The sequence below is a fragment of the Delphinus delphis genome, chromosome 4 (genome assembly GCF_949987515.2).
Source record: "Delphinus delphis chromosome 4, mDelDel1.2, whole genome shotgun sequence".
Classification (NCBI taxonomy): Eukaryota; Metazoa; Chordata; class Mammalia; order Artiodactyla; family Delphinidae; genus Delphinus; species Delphinus delphis.
Window position 1 is genome coordinate 125,073,503 of NC_082686.1, and position 25,477 is coordinate 125,098,979.

General features: G+C 38.7%; 2 protein-coding genes across 5 annotated transcripts in view; one reads left to right on the top strand and one right to left on the bottom strand.

Annotated features, from left to right (window-relative positions):
• Positions 1-2,613, top strand: part of HPS3 (HPS3 biogenesis of lysosomal organelles complex 2 subunit 1) — a 45,412-nt gene extending 42,799 nt beyond the window's left edge. The window contains exon 17 of the mRNA XM_060011399.1: positions 1,436-2,613. Within this exon, the coding sequence (XP_059867382.1) occupies positions 1,436-1,563 (128 nt within the window). The 3' untranslated portion in view covers positions 1,564-2,613. The remainder of the gene's footprint in view (positions 1-1,435) is intronic.
• The window catches only part of CP (ceruloplasmin), a 66,998-nt gene that overhangs the window by 8,313 nt on the left and 33,208 nt on the right, over positions 1-25,477 (bottom strand). For 2 of the 4 annotated variants that reach the window (XR_009519327.1, XM_060011396.1), the window contains exons 10-18: positions 21,364-21,514; positions 19,031-19,243; positions 17,993-18,200; positions 16,343-16,482; positions 15,128-15,256; positions 12,061-12,167; positions 10,383-10,599; positions 9,826-9,965; positions 8,162-8,324 (exon numbers count right to left, since the gene is read on the bottom strand). Coding sequence is in view for 3 of the 4 variants with exons in the window: in XM_060011396.1 (XP_059867379.1) it covers positions 8,162-8,324; positions 9,826-9,965; positions 10,383-10,599; positions 12,061-12,167; positions 15,128-15,256; positions 16,343-16,482; positions 17,993-18,200; positions 19,031-19,243; positions 21,364-21,514 (1,468 nt within the window). In the remaining variant the exon portion in view is untranslated. Of the gene's footprint in view, positions 1-3,401; positions 3,553-5,594; positions 5,772-8,161; positions 8,325-9,825; positions 9,966-10,382; positions 10,600-12,060; positions 12,168-15,127; positions 15,257-16,342; positions 16,483-17,992; positions 18,201-19,030; positions 19,244-21,363; positions 21,515-25,477 lie in introns of those variants that run through there. The other 2 variants (XM_060011397.1, XM_060011398.1) reach the window with 2 other exon arrangements.

Consider the following 25,477-nt stretch of genomic DNA (forward strand, 5'->3'; position numbering starts at 1 on the left):
GGGGTTAGTGGTTGACTTCTTTGTTTCAAGGCAGTACTTATGACTGTTTTTGTGACAGTGAGCTGTGCTTATCAATAAAAATTCTAGTACTATAGTCAATTACAAAGTTTAAAAAGTCATTTTAAACTTCACCAGCCAGAAATAACTATTTTCAACATTTGACACGTATTCTCTAGACACACTGGAGGATTTAAAGTACTCTGTGGATTTAAGATATTGACCTTGTTCTTGGAGTTGTAACCTGTATTAGCCTGTCACTAGTTGGAGGAAGAGGAGAATAGAGCAGTGGCAAGATTTTTGTTGGCTCTATACCTACTTTACACTGGCCCCCACCTCAGTTTTTCTGTATCTAGGATACTACTTACAGGTTCCACGTTTAGGCAAAATAAACTCGTTTGATAGGAAAACATTGGTAATTCATGGGTTTTACAAATTAGTTAGCAGTTATTGTTTATTAAAGTTCTATTTTGTGTCAGATGTGCATCATTGTATTTTAAATTGATTCACAAAGGACTCTGGAAGCTAGCAGATGGTACCACTACATTATAAATGAGGAAACCAAGACCCAGGAGGTTGACTTTCTTAAAGCCACCCAGAGCATAAGTAGAAGCGTGTGATCGCTGCCCGAGTCTGTACGATTCCAGAGCTAGGGAGCTTTCTCATACGCCACACTATTCATTAACTTGTTAGCAACAAGAGCATGTCATTCCTTTGTGTAAGGGATGGTTTAGGTTGCTGGATATTGGACAGATGACTTTGGATGGATGCACGCACACCTGAGCCAGAGATTTTATATTCCGGTTACTCTGCAAATAGAACAAGTGGTGGGCATGCAAGAATCACACACGGAATGGACTGAAGAAGGTTTGGGAACATTGTTCTTAAATGTCACCCCCTTCTCTTCCCAGCAGAGGGCAGCATGCATGCATCGAGAAACAACAGAATCATAAAATTACATAGTTACCTTTACAAAAATGTTTACTAAATTCCTTAATATTTAAAATATTCATTAGAACACATTATTTTGCAGTTTGAGAAAAAAAGTAAATGGTCTCTAAAACATATTTGTGCTTATTAATAACATAAAAATCTTATAATAGAGAGGAACTGATTTAGGAAAATGTCATCCAACAATTATTTCCTGTCCTAGCAAACAGTCTTTATAAATCAGCTGCAATATAGTCCTAATATTAAAAACAGTGTTCAATTGATTGTATTTTCCTACAAACAATTCTAGAAAGAATAAATAAGAAGTTGTTAGAACCATAAAGCAGTCTGTGGATTTAAAAGACTGGTTTTCTGGGGTTTTTTTCCTCTCTCTCTCGTAGTTATAACATTTTGTCACCTGAGTTAGCTTCTAATTGGTTGAGTGATAAGAGAATAGGATGAAAGACAGAATTTCCGTTCTAACTCAGATATTCTTTCCTACAAACAGAAACACTGTCAGTTGTTGCTGTGGAACTACAACTAAGGGATTTCTTAAATGTCCTCCCAGAAGATGGCACTGCAGCATTTTTCTTGCCATATCTTCTTTACTGCAGTCGAAAGAAATCATTGACTTAAAGGTATCATTTGAAATATACCACATATGAGACTGAATTTTTCAAAACTGAATGCCAGATAAAAAATATATATATAAAGGACTTTTATATTGAACATGTACATATATTGCAAATGCTTTCAGGCTGCTTACCTCAGTGATAGTATTAGTTTCATAATTTATGACCTGAGTCCATTTAATTGTCCAGAATGTAAAAAAGCTACAAGATATAGGAGTTTCCTCAAAGAAGGCATATATTTTTAAAGGTAGAGACTGACTTCTATTCCAAGGAACATCAATTTACTGTTGTTGGAGACATGACAATCTTTTTCATCCCGGGAACACAAACAATTTGTAAGTATGCTCGAAAGAATGTCATTCCAAGTGGTCCACAATTTAACCTTTTTGATTTTTCCAGATTTTTCTACTGGGTCCCTTTTAAAAACAGTTATTTTCTTTGAGAAAGATGTTAATGTTTTCCCACAGTAAAAGATTTCAAACTTTATTTTCTTGTTACTTTTAAAATACATGCTAAGTTTCTCTCTGAATCAAATGAAATAGAAGTTTACAAAGCTGACTTTCTTCTTGTCTGGCTATTAACGTGATTTGTTGAGTGCATGTTTTTCAGCCAAAGCCTTGTTTCCATTTTTTGTTGATGTGGACTCTTGCTCTTTTAGCCAGAGTGTATGTGAAAATAAAGAAATATAAAGAACTGTGTCTTTTTTTTTAGCCTCTTATTAAATAATTTTGAGTCCCAGTTCAGTTCCTTGATAGTGTGCTTTGACTTTAGTTAAGGCTGGGCAAAAATGTTACTCACCTGATGTTTCCACAATGATATTTTGAAAACTTTTCTCCTGATGGCAACGTTCGTCTTTGCCAGGATTTAATTTATAGATTGTTTCTCAACTCTGCCTTTCTCCAGTTCCATATTAACTTCCTTTTGATCATCATTTCGAGGGTTCACAAAACTCAGATTGGCAACATTTTATTTTATTTTAAAAATTTATTAATTTTTATTAATATATTATTATTATATTATTAATATATTATTATATATTAATATATAATATTAATATATAATGTTAATATTAATATTAATTAATATTAATATATATAATATATATTAATATTAATATATATAAATATATATAATATATTATATATTAATATATTATTATTATATTATTAATATATTATTATTAATATATTATTATAATATTAATATATTATTATTATATTTTTAAAATAAAATATAATTTATTTTATTTAAAAAAAACATTTTTTTAATTTAAAATTAACAAAAAAATTTTACCAGTTTTATTTAGGTATAATTGACATCTTCAAAGGGTACCCTATTGATTTTCTATTGCTGCTGTAACAAATTATCACAGGCTTAGTGGCTTAAAACAACACAAAATTAATTATCTTACAGTTCTGTAGATTAGAAGTTCAATATTGGCCTCACCGTTTTGAAATTTTATTACTAATATTTTATTTTATCTGTTTAATTTTTTATTTTACTTCCTCTACACCTGTGCCCCTATTCCACTGGTCCATTAGGACTGATGTCAGCAGTATGTTAGAGGGATTGATGGGAAGCCGAAGTTTGGAAACATTTCATTGGATCTTATTTGTTTGTTTGTTTGTTTATTTATTATTGAAATCATTGAATCTTAATAGTGATCCTTTGAGGACTGTCCAGGACAACATCTGCTCATAGATTTTTTTTTTTAATACAGTTTTGTAAAGCCCTAATGGTGGTGATATGTGTATTAGAGTCAGTCATGTGTCATAATACAGTCTATTGATCTTTTCATATGAAACAGTGTAACACAGTTATCCCCATAAATGCACAAAAGTATATGTTTTCAGTCTTTTTTTTAATGCTTATAGCCATTCCAAGTAAGCCTTCTATTCAACACTTTCACATAACATTGTTATGAATCATTGTTTTTTCTTTTCTTTTTTTTTTCATTTATCACCCATTTATTTCTTATATCCAGACTTGGTCTCTATAGAAAAAGAAATTTTAAGACCATTATTAAAAATAGTATATATCATATGGTTAAAAAAAAATGGCACATGGTGCTTTAAATATATTCTAGTTTTTTAAAAGTTATTTTCTTTATTCTTGATTCATCTATATTTTTCTGCTCTTTATATATTTAAAACACATCTCTCACTCTAGTACTGCTTTATTTAAAGACAAATTAACTTTCCTCCCTGCAAGATATTTATTTATTATCAAGGGAAAATTAGTCATTTTATAGTGGAGAAACCTAGCAGACACCACCATAAGCCCAAATGCTCAAAATGAACACAACCAGTAAGGGAACAAATCAACATCTTGTGTCTCTTGACGTGTATGCTGAGAAAACCACAATATCCCTTCTGTGAGAATCTTGCCAAAAAATGCATAATCCGAATCTGTTCATAAGGAAACGTTAGACAAACCCAAATTGAAGTCACATTCTACAAAGTGACTGCCCTGTATTCTTTAAAAATGTCAAAGTTGGGAAAGACAAAGACCAAGGAACTGCTCCAGACTAAGGAGACAAGAAGACATGTCAGTGCATGAGTTGGATTTTCTTTTTCTCTGAAGAACATGATTAGAATAATTGGTGAAATATGGAAGGGGTCTGTAGTATTGGATTGTTTTTAATTTCCTGATTTTGATAGGTGTACTTTGTTTATGTATAAGAATATTCTTGTTCTTAGGAAATAGGAGTATATGTATTTACAATTTCTGTAGTCTGTGTGTATAAAGAGATACGGAGATAGGAGAAAGGACGAGAAAGTACATGATGCTGTGCAAAATGTTAACATTTGGGGAACCTGGGTAAAGGGTATACAGGAATTTTTTTGGTACTGCTCTAGCAACTTTTCTATAAGTCTGACGTTGTGTCCAAAAAAGTTTTTAAAATTCCTTTTTATTGAGTTAATATGTGGTTAGATATTTACCAAGCAGGGTATTGGATTGGATTTGTGCACCTACTAGAAGTACAGAATATACACTCCCTGCCTATAAGGACCTTAGAGCTAAGTAAGCTTTTCCCCTCAGACAGCTCCAAGAGGTTATCTAACTGTCATGGAAGTGTCAGTCTAAAAAAAGTACCTTTTATATTTGTCAGAGGAGGTCTTTATTATGCTTCCTCTGGTAGAAATAAGGCATTACATTAAGCATGACAGGATATCCACAATTCTTTTCTAGTGATTTTTTTCTTTGTGGAGAAAATTGTCTCCCTGTGCAAAATATTGAAAGATTTCGCTATAACTTGATTTCTCCCTTGTCTCTGTCATGGTAGGCTGAAATTCTTCTAAGATTTAGAATTAAGGTAAACTTGGCCAAAGCTTTATCAAACTTTCATTTAAAGATAATTCAGACTGATAAATGTGGCTCCCCATTTTTCTGTGAATAGTTCAAACTATCTTTTTTGTTCATTACTGCTTCTTTCAGTTCCATGCAATACCTTTTCTCTTAGTAAAAGTCAAATTTCCCTTTAATCTTTTTTTCCAACATGTGTTTTGCCTTCGCATTGCTAATCGTTCTACAGTTTTTAGTAGGGCTTTTAAAACAGTCTCCCCTTTCTTAACCAAGGAAACAGTCATCTCCCTTATCCCCTCCCAGGCTTATCCTACAGGAGGAATTTTTTCATGGTCTTTGTGTGTAGGCTTAGCCTGTAGCAGCATCCTCTACATGTCAGGCATTTGCACACATGAATTTCCAGAATGCCTGCCTTGGTATTCCTTCACTTTTGATTATCAGTCTGAGCAGGACCATCCTTTTGTGTGGTTTACATGTGTGCTAATGTTCTTTAAGCTCTACTTAAGGTTTTCTTTCTCATGTTTGACTCTTCACCTTGTTCAGCAGTTACTAGCATTAGACCCAGTGGTTTATATATTTGTCTGAGCCTTTGGTGTTCTGGTGCTCTCAGTACCACACTTTGTAATAAAGAGTTTTAGTGGAAATAGTTTTTCATGTTATGAGGTCTTTGTGTAAGACCCAGGAACAGAAATTAAAACTTTTCGTTTGCACTGACAGGTAATCTTTCAGTGATTTTTAGGTTTTGAAATATATTTACTTCTGTATTTTCTTCCATTTATATGTTCTCTTTTATGCCAGTGTGAGGAGGAAACACGAGTTGTTTCCTCTACATCATTTCCCCTCATTGGATTTGCCATTGCCAATTCCAACAATTCTGAACTCAGAAGACTCAGGAAACACCAAAGCCTGCAACCAAAAAGCAGGAATTTTACTTTTTTTTTTAACCTCAGTTTTTAAAATTGAAGTATAGTTAATTTACAATGTTGTGTTAGTTTCAGGTGTACAGCAAAGTGATTCAAATATATATATATTCTTTTTCAGATTCTTTTCCATTATAGGTTATTACAGGATACAGAGTATAGTGCCCTCTGCTATACAGTAGGTCCTTGTTGTTTACCTGTTTTATATATAGTAGTGTGTATATGTTAATCCCAAACTACTAATTTATCTCCTGCCCCTGTCCCCCCACACAGTATTTCCTTTGGTAACCATAAGTTTGTTTTCTATGTCTGTGAGTCTATTTCTGTTTTGTAAGTAAGTTCATTTGTATCATTTTTTTATATTCCACATATAAGTGATATCATAAGATATTTGTCTTTGTCTGACTTACTTCACTTAATATGATAATCTGTAGGTCCATCCATGTTGCTGCAAATTGCATTATTTTGTTTTTTTATGGCTGAGTAATATTCCATTGTGTGTGTGTGTGTGTGTGTATATATATATATATATACACACACACACACACACACACACACACACACACACCATATCTTCTTTATCCATTCATTTGTCGATGGACATTTATTTAGGTTGCTTCTGTGTCTTGGCTATTGTATTGATAAATAGTGCTACTTTGAACATTGGGGTGCATGTATCTTTTCAAGTTAGAGTTTTCTCCAGATATATACCCAGGGGTGGGATTGTAGGATTATATGGTAACTGTATTTTTAGTTTTTTAAGGAACCTCTGTACTGCACCAATTTACATTCCCATCAACAATGTAGGATGGTACCTTTTTATCCACACCATCTCCAGCATTTTTTATTTGTAGACTTTTTTTCTTTTTTTTTTACAGTACGCGGGCCTCTCAACTGCTGTGGCCTCTTCTGCTGCGGAGCACAGGTTCCAGACACGCAGGCCCAGCAGCCATGGCCCACGGGCCCAGCCACTCCGCGGCATGTGGGATCCTCCCAGACCGGGGCACGACCCCGTGTCCCCTGCATCGGCAGGCGGACTCCCAACCACTGCACCACCAGGGAAGCCCTATTTATAGACTTTTTAACGATGGCCATTCTGACTGATGTGAGGAGATACCTCATTATAGTTTTGATTTGCATGACTCTAATTATTAGTGATACTGAGCATCTTTTCATGTGTCCATTGGCCATCCGTATGTCTTTGGAGAAATGTCTATTTAGGTCTTTTGCCCATTTTTTGATTGGGTTTTTTTTTTTTTGATATTAAGCTATATGAGCTGTTTGTATATTTTGGAAATTAATCCCTTGTTGGTAGCAGGAATTTTACTCTTTATATAATGCATTTCTTTAGTTTTTAGTGTTTATCCATAAAAGGGCTGCTTGTTTTCCTGTGTTTTTATTGTGTGTGTGTATATGCATGTGCCTGCATAGGAGGGAGTGTTCTTGCTGGGGTGGGCGAAGCAGCAAGACTTTAGAATCTAAAAATAGATTCTGTTTTTTTTTTCTGGATCTTTGCTATGGTCTAAATGTTTGTGTGCCCCCAAAATTCATATGTTGAAAGCCTAATGCCCAAGGTGATAGTGTTAGGTGGTGGGGCCTTTGGGAAGTGATTGGGTCATGAGGGTGGAGCCCTGGTGAATGGGATTAGTGCCCTGATAAAAGAGGCTCCTGGAGAAGTAGCTTGTCCCTTCTGCTATGTGAAGGTATAATAAGTCTGCAACCTGGAAAAGGACCCTAACCCAACCATGTTGGCACCCTGACCTCAGGCTAACAGCCTCCAGAACTAGGAAAATAAATTTCTGTTACTTATAAGCTACTCAGTATGGTATTTTGTTACAGCAGCCCGAATGGCCTAAGACAATCACTGACAAAACAATAATCAGTAATTCCTCCCCTCCCCCAGAAGCACAGAAAGACACTGTTCTGCCTGATTGACTCTTTGAAATTATATTAGTTATATGGGGTTTTTTTTGTGGGGGGGGGATGCTTTTGCCTGTACCAGGTACTTCCTAGAATAAAAGTTAATGTTTTCTATTAAGAAAGAAATTATATTTTAAATGTCTTTTGTTAAGTCACAACTACTCTCTTACACATGTCAGTTTTAGGAATATTAATTACACTGCATCAAACTGGTGTCAATTTGTATTAGTGTAGAGACTACTGGTGCTGTTATCAGTACCAGCTGTCAGAAGATAAGCAGTATCCCACACCACTTAGCAGTAAAAAAAATTCCTATTTGGAGGTAGAGAAGGAAGAATCAGGGCAGCAAATTCAAAAAAGCTTCAGTTGGGGGGAAGTATTGATATATAGGCAAAGTAGTACATCTTAATTATATTTGTGATATATACCTTCTAGAATTACTAAATGGATATTCACCTTCATTTGGTAGAACGGTGTAAGTAGTTTCCATTCCAGCATGAATGTGGTCAGTCACATGGCAGTGGAGTAACCAGATTCCAGGTGTTTTTGGAGACATTTCTAAGGTTTGGTATGTCCCAGGGAAAATGTCAAAGACATCAGAACTATAAATGCCCCTGTGCTTAATTAGAAAAATATAATGTTTATTATATGTGAGAGTTCATTTCATTGGCCAGCTCAGGGATATTAGAAAATGGATAAATCCGTTAAAAAAAGAAAGAGACCCTGCACATTGCTATGTCTAATACAAACAATGAGGTAGTGGTCTTTGCTAAACCCTTTGCACTGTGGGCTATTAAATGGGTGTGAAGGAAAGATACGATGAAAGTGAATTCATCAGTCAGGAACATCTGACTCTCGTTTGCCTTTTTTTTTTTTTTTTTTTTTGCGGTATGGGGGCCTCTCACTGTTGTGGCCTCTCCTGCTGCGGAGCACAGGCTCCGGACACGCAGGCTCACGGGCCCAGCCACTCCGCAGCATGTGGGATCCTCCCGGACCGGGGCACGAGCCCGTGTCCTCTGCATCGGTAGGCCGACTCTCAACCACTGCGCCACCAGGGAAGGCCTGGTTTGCCTTTTTATCAGAGCACTTGAGTTACACAAAGGAATTTAGCTGTGGCCTCATTTCAGTCTTAAATCTCACTCTTGCCGAACCTACCCTAGATGAGCTTGTCTGTTAAACTTTAAGGTTGGTAGGTAATGAAGGGAGCAGGAAAGGAGGCCAATGGAGAAGCCCAAACCAGGGGCAGTTCAGGTAGAGTCTTGACAGAGTATTTGGGCGGTATTTCGGCAGGGATGGAATTGAAAGTCTGCTAATAAGTCAAACAAAAAGCGAGAATAAAATGGTTCTGCAGTGTGCTTTGTGGTAGCTTCTGAATTTTCTGTGTTAACGTGAAGGTGAGACAAAAGCATTTCCAAAAGGGTTATTGATTCCTGCTGAAATCAGCACTGGGTGAGAAGTCAAAGTAGGATTGAGATCTAGGGACCAATCAGTTGCTTGACACCAATCTTGTGCCGATCTTGTTCACTTCAGGCTATTTGAGATCCAGAACTTAGAAGAGGCAAAGGTTATAATAAAGTCTTGTCTCTACTCTCTAATCCATCATTACGTGAACATTCCTACCCTCTCTGCTGACAATTCTGTTCAAAGGCCTTGCCCAGGAAAATGTGAGCAGAACTCCAAGAAAATCCAGTAAAAACGAAATCTAAGGGAGAGCCCAAGGTGTAAAAAGGTTCGTAATGGTGACTGAAATTGCTGTGTGTCACACTCTGAAAATAATTTAGTTGTCTCTCTCTTTTTTTTTTATTGGAGTATAATTGCTTTACAATGTTGTGTTAGTTTCTGCTGTACAACGAAGTCAATCAGCTATATGTATACCTGTATCCCCTCCCTCTTGGACCTCCCTCCCATCCCCCACCCCCATCCCACCCATCTAGGTCATCACAGAGCACCGAGCTGAGCTCCCTGTGCTATATATATTTGACATAAATGCAGTACCATGTGTAAAATATTGTCTCTTAAAACCTTAAACTTTTCATAAGTCTCTCTGAGGAAATATTTTCTTCATTTGCTTTAAAACATTTTCAAATAGAGCAGGAATAATGACCATGGTTGGCCCTTACCTGGTATTGGAAGCTGTGGCCATGGAAATGTACCGAGTGCAAGTCTATTTCATTGCCCATTCCCATCAGATACCAGTTGACTTCATCTCCCACATGCATTGTGAGGCCTTGTAAGTTCCCAAACATTCTTCCATTAATAGCTGGGGAAGACACATGAGTTTTTATTACCTTCCAGGATATTTTAAACCAACAGCTATTTCACAGAAAATAGGTTTATTAGGTTAATATATGGGATCTTTTTGAGGTAATAGAACTTATTTCACTACAGATAGGGGAAATGGGTACTTTAAGGTCAATAATATCACACTGCTTCTATAGTCACTTAGCACCAAAAGATTTATTCCTAATTTTGCGTTTAAAAGGGATTGAGACTTTGGAACTGGGAGAGAAGTTAATGGATGATTTCAAATATAGTCCCCTTTTGCTTTGAACAGAATTCTACCTCACATGTGAAGTGTGGCAGAAGTGGTTTATTATAAAATAAAACAAATGAATAGTTTCCAGAGTATTTGAAAGAAGAAAAGGGAAAAAATAGGTTTTAGAATAATGTATCATACCATGCATTTTATTGCTTTCTATGAATTCATCATTGGCTTTGTCTACTTTCTCAGGGTGATCAGAGTATGTTTTGATGTTGTCATCTAAGTACCAAGATTCATTCTCATCAAAAACAAGAAACAGAAGGGAAAATTCCAGTTTCTTTATGGGATTGAATACTTGCAAGTAATGTTTCCGACAAACAATCAGTGGGCCAATTAATCCACTAAAGAGATCCTGAAAACAAGCAAAAACTTAGTCATCCTTTTGATATAGGTCGGGATTTCAGAGAACTGGGACCTTATCCCCCATGACCTCAGGAACTTTGGAGGGACTGATTTAGGTAGTAGACTTTGCCCAATGTGGTTCTGTCAAGTCAGTAACTTTCCACTTGGAGTAGTTAAATTGGAACAATGTCGAATTTGTGTGGGTGATGCTCAAGTAACAGAAATGTGTTGCAGAGGCCAAATATTGGCTCAGCTAATGAGCAGCAGTTGAAAAGAGCCTCAAGTGAACAGTGCTGGTTTGCTTATGGAATCATAAGCCAGGGACTATGCCAGTCACTAAAAATCCAGAGATGAATCAAACAAAGACCCTACCTCCTACTAGGGACAATAGATGAATGGAAGAAATGAACCACTTGCTGCGATGGAGGTACAAAAAGTGCCAGTGAACACAGGGAACACCACAGTGGACTTAAATCTACAAGAACTTTGGTTTGACTGGGCATCAGTAATGGCAGATTAGATCTTGAATGGCCTTTGAGCTGTATTATGTTCTGGAATTTTAGATTTTGTCTTGTGGGTCATAAGTAGTCCTTGAAATATTGAACATGGAATGGCAGTATATGCATTTTAGACCAGTGATCCTGGTGGTAGAGTGAAGGAAGGTTTGGATGGGGAAGAGACTGGAGACTAGGAGGCCACTGCAGTAGTTGAGGCAAATTACTAGCACCTGATCTGTGGAGATAGAAGGAATGGACTGAGCTCTGTATAGGTGGGTGAATTGCCTGGGTGAGCCAGGGGTAAGAATTAGATACTCTATATCCAGGGTTCTAGCTTGAACAAATGACTAGGTTTGGTACTTGTGCTATTTATCACAACTGGGAATATAGGAGGAGGTGGAGGGAGATCTCAGTTTCCATTGTAGACTTGCTGAGTTTCTGTGCCTGTGGGACATGCTGGTAGAAGTGTTCAATAGGCAGGTATATAGACAGGTCTGGAACTCAGGAGAGAGATTTGGACTAGAGGTTTAATTCTACAAAAGAGTCTTGGTACATGTTCTGATTTATAGTTGTTGAGTGCTTTTTTGGCTTTGAAGTATTTAATCAAACAGCAGCTGTAGCTGTGCTGTGATTTACTGCTGAGATCAGCATTTTTATTATGTGATAATAGAGCTCTGAAATCATGTACCTCAGTACTTTAGTATGTATTTTCATATCAAAAGGGAAATAGAATACCATTATTAATACTTAATCCTGTGGTACCCATAATCAGCAGTTACAGAGTTGATACATTTATAACTATATTCTTAAACAAACCAAAAAAAACCAAAAAACCCAAAGTGAATTTCAGAGCAGCTTACTTTCCTATAATTTTAACATAAAATTGGACCACAGGAAAACTCTTAACCTCATCTTCCTTCAACTGTGTGTCTATTTTGGGAATTTGCACAAAACACAAATGATTTAGAGTTTACCTTAACCCGATCCACAGTTGAATAGTAAGCCCATGGAATACAAGGAGAATCTTCTATTCCAGCTCCAGATCTTTCTGGGATTTTCCATATGTAAGTGCGAGTTTCACCTAAATTAATCAAGTGTTAATGTATCTGGTTATATTTGGTATGTATTTGATATATGTATGTCAAATTGTTATCAAAGCCTTGATAACCAAAGACCCAGAAACTGGAAATGTCAAAGTAATTAGTTTTAAAAAGCAGCAGTACTCAAAGTTGTTTTCAAGAATTTAGTTTTACTAGGAGGAAACATAATAACCTCCATTATTTCAGAGATGATGAAAGTCAGGAGCACACAAGATATTTGCTCTATGTTATAAAGCTAATAAATAGCAAAAGTACAACTTAGATCACAGGCATCCCAGTGCTCAGGCCTGTGACCATCCATTACTATTTGTTGCTTCTCAGAAAACAGGCAGAAGTTTCATTGTCTTCAATGATGAAAGGAATATTAAAAAGGAAAATTGTTACACCTCTGATCTAAAGGATAATGAAGCCAACAATTAATAAATAATTTTCTCTAAGTAAATTTTGTCTGAATTTGGAAAAAAAAAAGAATTTAGTTTTAAGACCAACTGTAAGACACACTTTTATATATTCTTTTTCAGTTATAAATTAACTAGCCATGAAACACAGGCCATGCTACAAAGCCAGGAGGTGGCAATTCAGTATCACAATTTGAAGAAACTCCACAATAGATCTTTCCTTAGACTTAGTTTGAAGTCTGCTTCTCTAATACACTTTTTTCTTTTCAACTCTTAAGCGATTTTCCCCCAGTGCTAGCTGCTTCCCCGCTGCCTGCTTTGTGTCTGTGTTTCTGGACTATCCTGTGTAATTCCTACAGCTTCACCACGGCCTGCCTGTTTTCCTTTTTCACCATTATCCTCAGTGATTTCACAGTTCCTGGCAAGGAACCATTAGACCGCTTGATCTCATGGGTCACTGACCTGTCAGTGACCTCTCTTGTCCGCCCCATTCTGTCATACCATACACTGTTCTGTCACAACTCTGTCACATTCAGGACACGACCACACCCTGGACCTTCACACTTGCAAGTAGCTCCACCCTCCTATCTTTCTAAGGTCTTTACCTTCTTCCACTTGCCCTGGGCTTCTCTCCAGCCTCATCTTTGCTGCCAGTCACCTCACGGCATCCTGTACAACTACTCACAAGACCTTGACTTTCAGCCATGGCCACTCACTGTCTATTTATGCAGACCTCACCATTACATATTCCTGCTGTCGGAGTTTAATTAGCTAGAATTTGACAAATTCCTTTACTAGGGAATCAAGCAGGACTTGAGGGACGGTCTCGGGATATGGTAAACTTTTTCCTTTTTCCTCAAGTCCTCCATCTTACCCACACCTGTGTCCTCACCCTTTTTGTAAACAGAATGTTTCACTGAAAATGTAAAGAGTAGATTCATCACCTGAACATTTTGTCTCTTCATCTAAACTCCTATTGTCTCTTCTCCATTCCCCGCCCCAACCTGCTCTGCCATCAGTGTTTGATGCCCAAGCCCTGGGCTTGTCCTTGACTCTTGCCCTAACAACCAACCTTTCAGCAGGTCCTTTTAGCACCACCTTTAAAATGGAACCAGAATACAATTCACCACTTCAGCTGCTTCTACCCTGGTACAAGTCTTACTAATTCTTTACCCAGATTATTGCAATAGTCCCCTAACTGAGCCTTGATTTCTGCCCTTGTCTCCTACAGTCACTTTTTCACACACCAACCCCCGGGCTGCGGGCCGGTACCTGTCCGCAGCCTGTTAGGAACTGGGCCGCACAGCAGGAGGTGGGCAGCGGGCAAGCAAGTGAAGCTTCATCTGCTGCCCCCCATCGCTCCCCACTGCTCACGTTACCCCCTGAACAGTCCCCCTCCACCGCCCCACTGTCTGTGGAAAAATTGTCTTCCACGAAACCGGTCCCCGGTGCCAAAAAGGCTGGGGACTGCCGCTTTAAAAAGTCTTCATCACTCTCCAGCTCAAACTCTCACATGGGATTTCAGAATGAAATGTAAGGTCGTAACCATGGCCTCTGATGTCCCCCTCCCTCCTACCGCATCCGGCTCCCTGACCTGCCTAGATCTCATCTCCTCACATTCTGCCCCTGTTTGCTCTGCTCTGGCCTTTGGCCATTCCTCAGACACACCAAGTCCACTTCCATCTCAGGACCTAGAATGCTCTCCCTCTACAACTCCCTGAGGCTCATTACTACTCATCATTTAGGTGTCTTCACCAGTGGCACCTCCTCAAAGAAGCCCTCCTGACCAACCCCCTACCTAAAATAACACCCTTTTACTTACTTTCTCTCATCTGCCTTAATCTTTTTCATAGCACTTTCTACAATTTGATATTATATCTATATTTATTTACTGTTTATCTTGGAAGAATGTGAGGGTAATGAAGCCAGGGCCTTTTATTTCTATTCCCTTATACTGACAAGACCAACTCTCTAATTTATTTTTTCTCACTTGATATACTTTGAGAACTGCTAAATTACTGAGAAATGGTCCTTTCCTAGAAGCCAACTTTCCAACGAATAGAAGAAAAATATAGCTTTTATTAAAGAAAATACACATTTATGTATTTAATGCACTTATTACTCTGTATTAATTAAAGAGACATTTACTGAGTTCCTAGTCCATGCCAGATATTGGGCTAGATTCGAGGGATTTGAAATTCTAAGTGGCAGCATCTGCCCTTAGGACCCTGTCTTTGGATACAGGCATGGAAACTTTCAGCCACATGATAGATGCTGTCTGGGATGTGTTCTAGCTGAGCCTGGGGAGATCATCTCTGCTGACTCAACCTTGAGTATGGGAGGGTGTTCAGTACCGTCAGATTTTGTTCTTTACGGTTCTGTGGATTTTTTTTTTTTGGTATGTGCATGTAGGCATATCTCTGTGTGTGCCCTCCCAACCACCTGCTCCTTCACTCTCTCTGGACGCACTCATGTGGATAACAGGTGTTTGTGGAAAGGCTGTAACGTCTATTAAAATGTACCCCTCCCCACACTGTGAATACCTGGTGCGGTTGGCGTCACTGTAGAACTCTCCGTTTTCACCCCATGGGCGTGTATGGAGTAGGACCTTGTGGCCATGTTTTTAAAGATAATATTAACTTTGTCTCCAACATCTGCATGAAGTTGTGGACCTGGCAAGAGTGAAAAGGAAGACTGGCTTATATAGCTATCAGATTGGAAGCTCTAACTCAGTAATAAAAGCAAAGATCAGGTCACTTTTTTTATTGTTAAGGATGTTGTCTTTGTCGTGTCCCCCCTGCCACCTCGCTTCATGCTGTAGTACTCTTGGATCGATACCCGGTCCCAGAGGATTCAGGATAAAAACACTAGTTATGGCTGTCTCTAAAGATGGAGACTATGGGTGCATCTCTCATCAAGAGTCCTAGGGGAGGTTTTGGCCTGAAAGTTCTAGACCTTCCTGTGAATTAAGGACAGTACTGCCTTTGAAAGGATGGGTGGGGCTACCCCACCTGTTCCTACCCTCTAGCCAATTTTAGCTTGTCTCCTGCCTGAGAGAATTTCTGTGACCCAAAAACAATGCCACTCTCCCTTGGGTGTCTTACTCACTCCAGGAACGGAGGATAAGAAAGCCCCAGGGAATTCTGTTAGTGTAGGAACACAGTGGGCTTGGGAATGGCTTCCCCTTCGCTTGATGATTTTAAAGAAAATTCCCAAGACCAGTGTTGGTGGAGTTCTTAGACATTCTGTCTTAAAGTGATTCCTGAAAAATTGAAGTCAACTTTTCCCCAGCCTTGTGCACCATAAAACTTTTCCCTTTTCCTTATTTCCTTGTTTATACTTCTTCTTAAAGTTGATCATTTACATCTTAATTTTAAAAGTAAATAGCTATGATTTTTTGGAGGGGGGAGTAGTAGAATAACAGGGAGAACTTGGTTAAGAATTTCAGTAGAAAGTAATTTCTAGCAATTTCATCAAAAATAGAGGCATCAATTTGATAAACACCAAATATATATAATTGCATTAGTACATGGGATATTATACATTGTTTCTGATAGAAGTAAGTAATATTTTCTTATGCCACATTTTTAGAAAATATAGGCTTCTCATTTTATTAAATAGATTTTGTTTTTCATTTTTATTTGAATAATGTTAATAAATGAACCAAGAAAATGAAGCCCATAGACATGGACTGACTCTCACCGCATGGATTACCACATCAGCAACCCACACCCGATGAACTGGAGCTAGGGCAGTACCTAGAATTCCCAGGTGTTCTTCTTCAGGTTTTCTCTCCCCAGGAACTTGGAATGTGCTGTCAGTGAATCGCCGATACACAACTTTCTTGTACTTTGAGCCTATGTAAAATTCTTCCTTATCTAAAAATGCATTTGAAAGACTTAAAACACATACACACACACACACACACACACACACACACACACACACACACACGACTAAGGTTAGTATTTGTCTTAAGGAAAGTGGAAGTTGAGTTCTAAATTTTGAATAAAAATATATTTTTATTTAATTATGCTAGTTTTTAATATCACTGTCCCATTTGAGCAAGAAAGAATAAGACTTTATCAATAGACAGGTGTGGTAGAAAGTGTACCTAGCTAGGAGTGGAGTCATCGGAGTCCTGGCCCTGACTCTGTCACTAGCTAAAATGATGTCTAGCTGGTCATTGCCTGTCAGAGCCTTAGTTTCTTCATCCCTAAAATGAGGCATTCAAGGGAATTCCCTGGCAGTCCAGTGGTTAGGACGCTGCACTTTCACTGTGAGGGCCCAGGTTCAATCCCTGGTCGGGGAACTAAGATCCTGCAAACCACGCAGCGTGGCAAAAAAAAAAAAAAAAATGAGGTATTCGATGAGGTCGTCTCTAAGTTTTCTATATGGCTCTAAAATGTTATGAGTCCAGATTTCATCAATGAAGTGTTCTCTGCTTACTGCAGTATTTCTGGTCTATAGGAACAGAAATGGCCTTTTTATCCAGCCATTCCCTGATGTAAAGCTTTCATTGACTCCTAACAGCTCTGCATACTTTTAACAGTTCTATCCCAATCATTGAAATAAACTTTTACTCCCTTACAGCACAAATCACACTCACCATGGCTGTCAAACTGACCAGCTAACCACCTGCCTTGCTGTAGGTTACCAGTCATGTTGTGCACTCCAGATCTGAACACAAGCCCACCCTGATCTCTCAAATCATATCCCCAAAGGGTTAGTGCATAATGGGAGAGGGGAAAGTGCTTGGCAAAGTATAAAAGAGCTACACCTGGAAGTGTCAGGTGATGCTGCACTAAATGTATTGTTTCTGAAGCTCCAATAACCATCCTTTACTTATATTTGTTCACTGACCTCACTTTTACATTTCCACAGCATACATGTTATTGGTGGTTTTTGAAGCATATTATCCTGTAAGTTCTTAGAGAGCAGAGACCATATCTGCTGTAGTGCCCTCAAGAATTTAAAATATTCTTCCATATATAATAAATAGTTTTAAGAATGTGAAATAACTGATTACTAGACTCATAATGAAATATCTGGACTAAACGTAAGCAACAAATAGTTGGTAAAGAAAATTATTTTAGCTCTGAATGTAGGCATTAATTTTGGTTTTAGTTTGAAAATCTGACAAGGGCACATGAGTATGAGAAGAGAGTCTAATAGAAAAGAAAGTAAGGTGAGTAACTGCAAAGAATCAAATGAGATCAATGAAAATTTTCCTGTGAGAAAATTGAGAGAAGCAGAAATGAATGAGGAGGGTCCCTAGGAAGCATTTTGTTGTTGTTTTTGTTGTTATTGTTTAATGCAACTGTTCATTGGTTTTTAATTTAGCATAATTCTTACTACTCTGAAAGAGAAAGCTAAAAAAAATTGGGAATCGGAATCTGGAGAATTACTTTAGTTCTTGTAAATGATGCAGCTCCTTTTCCCATTTCCTACTTGGGGAATAATCCCATTCCACCTCCACCGCTGCGATGTAGTAGGTCCTTTCTCCCAGGTAGTGGTATGAATTCTCAGATGGCTGCCTGCACTGGTTCACAGTGTATTTTTGTTTCATGCCACCTGTGTAGTGATCAGTTGTGAGGCACTCAACATCAAAAGTTCCTGGAATGGTAAATAAAAAGGCAGTTCACCTCCTCCGAGTATTTTTACCCACCTTTCCCTATCAGTCATCAGCCCCTTTCCCTTCCCTATTTTTCTTCATAGTACTTATAACCACTTGATATACGCATTAATATACTTGCTTGTTGTCTGTCTCCCTGCATTAGAATTTCATCTCCATGAAAGCAGATACTTGATATATCTCTTTTGCTCACTGTTGTATTTACATTGGCCTAATAAAGGAAAGGTGACACTGAGCATGTCCTGCGTTTTAGTGGCATCTTATGAACCAAATAAAGCCTGAGGCAAGTTAGCATATTTTCATGTTTTGGTTAAAATTCTTTTTTGTTTTAGTTTGCTTTACTCATTCAGAGACAGTTCTGTCAGCGTCTCTGAATTTGCATGGCTAGAGTTCTAACATAGCCTATTCAATTGTAGACAACTAATTAGCCAACAGTACATCTAGGGGACAGAGACATGACAAAAAGTTTAGATGCAAAGCCTTTGTGGGAGTCATTCCCTTTCTAGTCTGATTTGCCAGCTATCTTTAAAGGCCCATAATTGAAAAGGAGACCATCTTGAGGATTTGACTAGGTTGAAATGGGAGAAACCTCAGTACACTTTTGTCACTCCCTTCCCTCCCCCCAACAAACAGGAAATGGACCTCTCTGGCATATACTTAGCTGACAATAGCCCAGACATATCTTCCAAGGGAAGGAAGAGTAGTTGGGAGGCTTGGGGAAGGGATGAGCTTATCCTCCAACACTGAATTTTAAACTGAAACCACACGAATCGATCCAACAGAAACTTGTCTTGACTTTAAAGGAATATACCTTCCGTGTCAGGCTGCATGAAGAGCCTCAGACTTGTTTGAGGGAAGAGGTTTGCTGTGTCTCTCCTTTCTCCTCTTGACAGATAAGTGTTTCCTGAAAAGTATATCCCGTGTACATCAACCTCATTTCCAGCACTGAATAAATACCACACAACTGAGTCTCCTTGGCACATGTTGAGACCAGGCTGATTCCCGTACATGAATCCATTCATGGCTGTAAAGGTTGGGAAATGATATTTTGAAAGTGGTTTAATCTTACGTCCTACTTCATGACAACCTCCCAGACTTTCCAGAGCCAACTGGGTTTATTTAATTTTTAAAAGACCCATTCAGGCCTGCCCACCCCTTTATGTCTCAGGAGTGTCTCTGCAACTCCTTGCTGTACCCAGCACTTCCAGGCAGGCCTGGGCTGAAAGACGTAGAGCTGAATGCAGGGTTCTTGAAGTTCTGGGCCCTGGGAATCTCACTGTTCTTCCCAGCGAGTCACTTCTCAGTTCTCTCAAGGGCCGTATTTGTGAGCACCAAAATGGGTGGATAATAACAGCTCTTCCAGGGCACTGTAGGCTGGGAATGTGTTTGTTGCTCTAGATGGAAAATTCTCTGATTCATCTTGAATAACAGGGAAGAGTGTATGCAGGAAGTTTCCTCTCACCGCTCTTTTTTTATTTTATAACTCTACCATCCAGTCTGATAGATCCTTTTATTTATTTATTTATTTATTTATTTTTGGTTGTGTTGGGTCTTCGTTGCTGCGCATGGGCTTTAGTTGCAACGAGCGGGGGCTACTCTTCGTTGCAGTGCGCGGGCTTCTCATTGCAGTGGCTTCTCTTGTTGTGGAGCATGGGCTGTAGGCGTGCAGGCTTCAGTAGTTGTGGCACGCGGGCTCAGTAGTTGTGGCTCACGGGCTCTAGAGCACAGGCTCAGTAGTTGTGGCACACGGGCTTAGCTGCTCTGTGGCATGTGGGATTCTCCCGGACCAGGCCTCGAACCTGTGTCCCCTGCATCGGCAGTCAGATTCTTAACCACTGCACCACCAGGGAAGTCCCTCACTGCTATTTTTAATAGATAATATTCTTGACTCCTCCAAAATCAAAAGAAGTATTTTAAAGATTGTGGGTGGTGTAACTATTATCAATCCAATTTAAAAAACATCAGTTTGTAATACAACTTTACTTTTTTTCCTTCTAGTTATAGTGATTTTCATATGTTGTCCATTAGTGGCGTGGACATTATGATCAATCAGCTTGCTATCTCTAAACTCTAACTGTATTTTATTTATTTTTTTTTTAAATTTTATTTCTTAACAGCTTTATTGAAATACAATTCACATACCATATAAGTCAACCATTTGTTTATTTATTTTTGGCAACGTCCTCGGCATGTGAGATCTTAGTTCCCCTGCCAGGGATTGAACCTGTGCCCTCTGCAGTGGAAGCATGGAGTCTTAACCACTGGACCGCCAGGGAAGTCCCTCTAACTGTATTTTAGAATTACACTAGAAGTTAATCTGATGCTGTTTCAATTAAATAAAAGTCTCTGGAAGTTGTCCTGAGGATTTAAAAAATAGTTTTAATAGTTTATTAAAATTCCTAGGGGATTCTTACATATAGTCAAGGATGAGAATCACTGAAGTTCTTGACAGCAGAGATCATAAAAGGAGCCTGTCATTATTAAGCCATAGATGAGAAAAGCATCTAATCCAATTGCTCTCAAATTTAAGCATATATCAGAACAACCTGGAGGATATGTTAAACAGATTTCTAGCCCCACACCCAAAGTTTCTGATTCAGTAGGTCAGGGATGGAGCCCAAGAACTTGCATTCCTAACAAGTACCTGGGTGATGCTGAGGTGGCTGACCCAGGGACCACATTTTAAGGACCATGCATCTAATTGGCATATATTATATGTTTTATTATTTTGAATTAAGTGAAACGAAGATTCAATTGACTTACATGTTAAATAATCAACAGTATTACCCTTAGAGCACTATGGTATTTAATCATTTATTGAAAATTAATCAATGGGCAAAGCTATTAGTATTTTGGTTTAATTAAAAGCATTACAGGGCTTCCCTGGTGGCGCAGTGGTTGAGAGTCCGCCTGCCGATGCAGGGGACACGGGTTCGTGCCCCGGTCCGGGAAGATCCCACATGCCGCGGAGCAGCTGGGCCCGTGAGCCATGGCCGCTGAGCCTGCGTGTCCGGAGCCTGTGCTCCGCAACGGGAGAGGCCACAACAGTGAGAGGCCCGCATACAGCAAAAAAAAAAAAAAAAAAAAAGCATTACATGTGCAGCACTGAAATAACTTGATATTGGTGGATGATACAGTACTTACAGTGCATCTTATTAGATTCCTGAAAGTCTTCATTTTCCTTATCCACCTGATCAGGTGCTGTTGTAAACATTCTAATATTATCATCCAGGAGTAAACTCTCATTCTCATCAAACACTGTAGGAAACAAATAGAACTCCTTGTCTACATCCTTCTGTAAATCAAAACAAGAACAGTGAGGTGAAGACAGAATAAGTGAAGCAGAAAGACTTCCTTATATACAATACTATTTATGCACAAACATGCTAAAGGAAGGACAAGAACTGAAGTTTCCATTCCTGTTTGAAAATGGAGCTCACAATATACTCCTGTTGACCACCAGAATTTTGATTGGTATCTGCGTAGTAGATTTTTGGCTCAACACAATAATCTAAGCCTCTCTCTGCACTTAAAAGTTCTGACTCTCCTCTCCCTACCTTTCTGCCAGCTCTGCCAGTTTCACTTGAACCCACCCCCAAATTGTTAAAATGGGGCATTTAATTGTTAAAATGGTGCACGGGTTTTGTGCTTGTGCTAGAAATTAGGGAAGGTGCTATTCACAGTCATGAAAGCTCAAAGAATTCCTGTAAAGCAGAGCACGTGGAAGCAGATACATCTTAAGTGCAGAAATAGCCTGCAAGTGAATTGGAACAAGAATTCACACACAGATTGGTTCAAGATGGCAGAATAGAAGGACGTGCTCTCACTCCCTCTTGCGAGAGCACCAGAATCACAACTAACTGCTGAACAATCATCAACAGGAAGACACCGGAACTCACCAAAAAAGATACCCCACAACCAAAGGTAAAGGAGAAGCCACAGTGAGACGGTAGGAGAGGCACGACCACAATAAAATCAAATCCTGTAACTGGTGAGTGGGTGACTCACAAACTGGAGAACACTTATGCCACAGAAGTCCACACACTGGAGTGAAGGTTCTGAGCCCCACGTCAGGCTTCCGAACCTGGGGGTCTGGCAAAGGGAGGAGGAATGCCTAAAATCAGACTTTGAATGCTAGTGGGATTTGATTACAGGACTTCGACAGGACTGGGGGAAACAAAGACTCCACTCTTGGAGGGCACACACAAAGTAGTGTGCGCATTGGGACCCAGGGGAAGGAGCAGTGTCCCCATAGGAGACTGAACCAGACATACCTGCTAGTGCTGGAGGGTCTCCTGCAGAGGCGTGTGGTGGCTGTGTCTCACCGTGAGGACAAGGACACTGGCAGCAAAAGTTCTGGGAAGTACTCCTTGGTGTGAGCCCTCCCAGAGTCTGCCATTAACCCCACCAAAGAGCCCAGGTAGGCTCCAGTGTTGGGTCACCTCAGGCCAAACAATCCACAGGGAGGGAACCCGGCCCCACCCATCAGCAGTCAAGCAGATTAAAGTTTTACTGAGCTCTACCCACCAGAGCAACACCCAGCTCTACCCACCACCAGTCCCTCCCATCAGGAAACTTGCTCAAGCCTCTTAGCTAGCCTCATCCACCAGAGGGCAGACAGCAGAAGCAAGAAGAACTATAATCCTACAGCCTGTGGAACAAAAACCACACCCACAGAAAGACAGACAAGATGAAAAGGCAGAGGGCTATGTACCAGATGAAGAAACAAGAAAAAAACAACTAAATGAAGTGGAGATAGGCAACCTTCCAGAAAAAGAATTCAGAATAATGATAGTGAAGATGATCCAGGACCTCAGAAAAAGAATGGAGGCAAAGATCGAGAAGGTGCAAGAAATGTTTAACTAAAACCTAGAAGAATTAAAGAACAAACAAACAGAGATGAACAATACAATAACTGAAATGAAACTACACTGGAAGTAATCAATAGAAGAATAACTGAGGCAGAAGAACGGATAAATGACCTAGAAGACAGAATGGTGGAATTCACTGCTGCTGAACAGAATAAAGAAAAAAGAATTAAAAGAAATGAAGACACCTAAGAGACCTCTGGGACAACATTAAACGCAACAATATTCGCATTATAGGGGTCCCAGAAGGAGAAGAGAGAGAGAAAGGACCCGAGAAAATATTTGAAGAGAGTATAGTCAAAAACTTCCCTAACATGGGAAAGGAAATAGTCACCCAAGTCCAGGAAGCGCAGAGAGTCCTATACAGGATAAACCTGTATTTATATTATTATAAATATATATGCAACCAACATAGGAGCACCTCAATACATAGGCAACTGCTAACAGCTATAAAAGAGGAAATCGCCAGTAGCACAATAATAGTGGGAGACTTTAACACCTCACTTACACCAATGACAGATCATCCAGACAGAAAATTAATAAGGAAACACAAGCTTTAAATGACACAATAGACTAATTAAATAGATTTAATTAAATAGATTTAATTGATATTTATAGGACATCCATCCGAAAACAGCAGATTACACTTTCTTCTCAAGTGCGTGTGGAACAGTCTCCAGGATAGATCACATCTTGGGTCACAAATCAAGACTCAGTAAATTTAAGAAAACTGAAATCATATCAAGCATCTTTTCTGACCACAACGCTATGAGATTAGATACCAATTACAGGGAAAAACACATAAAAAACACAAACACATGGAGGCTAAACAATACGTTACCAAATAACCAAGAGATCACTGAAGAAATCAAAGAGGAAATCAAAAAAATACCTAGAGACAAAGGACAATGAAAACACAAAGACCCAAAACCTATGGGATGCAGCAAAAGAAGTTCTAAGAGGGAAGTTTATAGCAATCCAAGCCTACCTCAAAAAACAAGAAAAATCTCAAATAAACGATCTAACCTACACCTAAAGGAACTAGAGAAGGAAGAACAAACAAAACCCAAAGTTAGCAGAAGGAAAGAAATTACAAAGATCAGAGCAGAAATAAATGAAATAGAAACAAAGAAAACAAAAGCAAAGATCAATAAAACTAAAAGCTGGTTCTTTGAGAAGATAAACACAATTGATAAACCTTTAGCCAGACTCATCAAGGCAAAAAGGGAGAAGACTCAAATCAATAGAATTACAAATGAAAAAGGAGAAGTAACAGCTGACACTGCAGAAATACAAAGAATCATGAGAGATTACTACAAGTAACTCTATGCCAATAAAATGGACAACCTGGAAGAAATGGACAAATTCTTAGAAAAGCACAACCTTCCTAGACTGAACCAGGAAGAAATGCAAAATATAAACAGACCAATCACAAGTGCTGAAATTGAGACTGCAATTAAAAATCTTCCATCAAACAAAAGCCCAGGACCAGATGGCTTCACAGGAGAATTCTATCAAACATTTGGGGAAGAGCTAACACCTATCCTTCTCAAACTCTTCCAAAATATAGCAGAGGGAGGAACACTCCCAAACTCATTCTATGAGGCCACCATCACCCTGATACCAAAACCAGACAAAGATGTCACAAAGAAAAAAACTACAGGCCAATATCACTGAGGAACATAGATGCAAAACTCCTCAACAAAATACTAGCAAACGGAATCCAACAACACATTAAAAGAATCATACACCATGATCAATGACATTTATCTCAGGGATGCAAGGATTCTTCAAAATACGAAAATCAATCAGTGTGATACACCATATTAACAAATTGAAGAATAAAAACCATATGATCATCTCAATAGATGCAGAAAAAGCTTTTGACAAAATTCAACACCCATTTATGATAAAAACTCTCCAGAAAGTGGGCATAGAGGGAACCTATCTCAACATAATAAAGGCCATATGTGACAAACCCACAGCAAACATTGTTCTCAATGGCGAAAAACTGAAAGCATTTCCTCTAAGATCAGGAAAAAGACAAGGATGTCCACTCTAACCACTATTATTCAACTTAGTTTTGGAAGTCCTAGCCACGGCAGTCAGAGAAGAAAAAGAAATAAAAGGAATACAAATTGGAAAAGAAGAAGTAAAACTGTCACTGTTTGCAGATGATACGATGCTATACATAGAGAATCCTAAAGATGCCACCAGAAAACTACTAGAGCTAATCAATGAATTTGGTAAAGTTGCAGGATGCAAAATTAATGCACAGATATCTCTTGTATTCCTAATCACTAATGATGAAAAATCTGAAAGAGGAATTAAGGAAACACTCACATTTACCACTGCAACAAAAAGAATAAAATATCTAGGAATAAACCTAC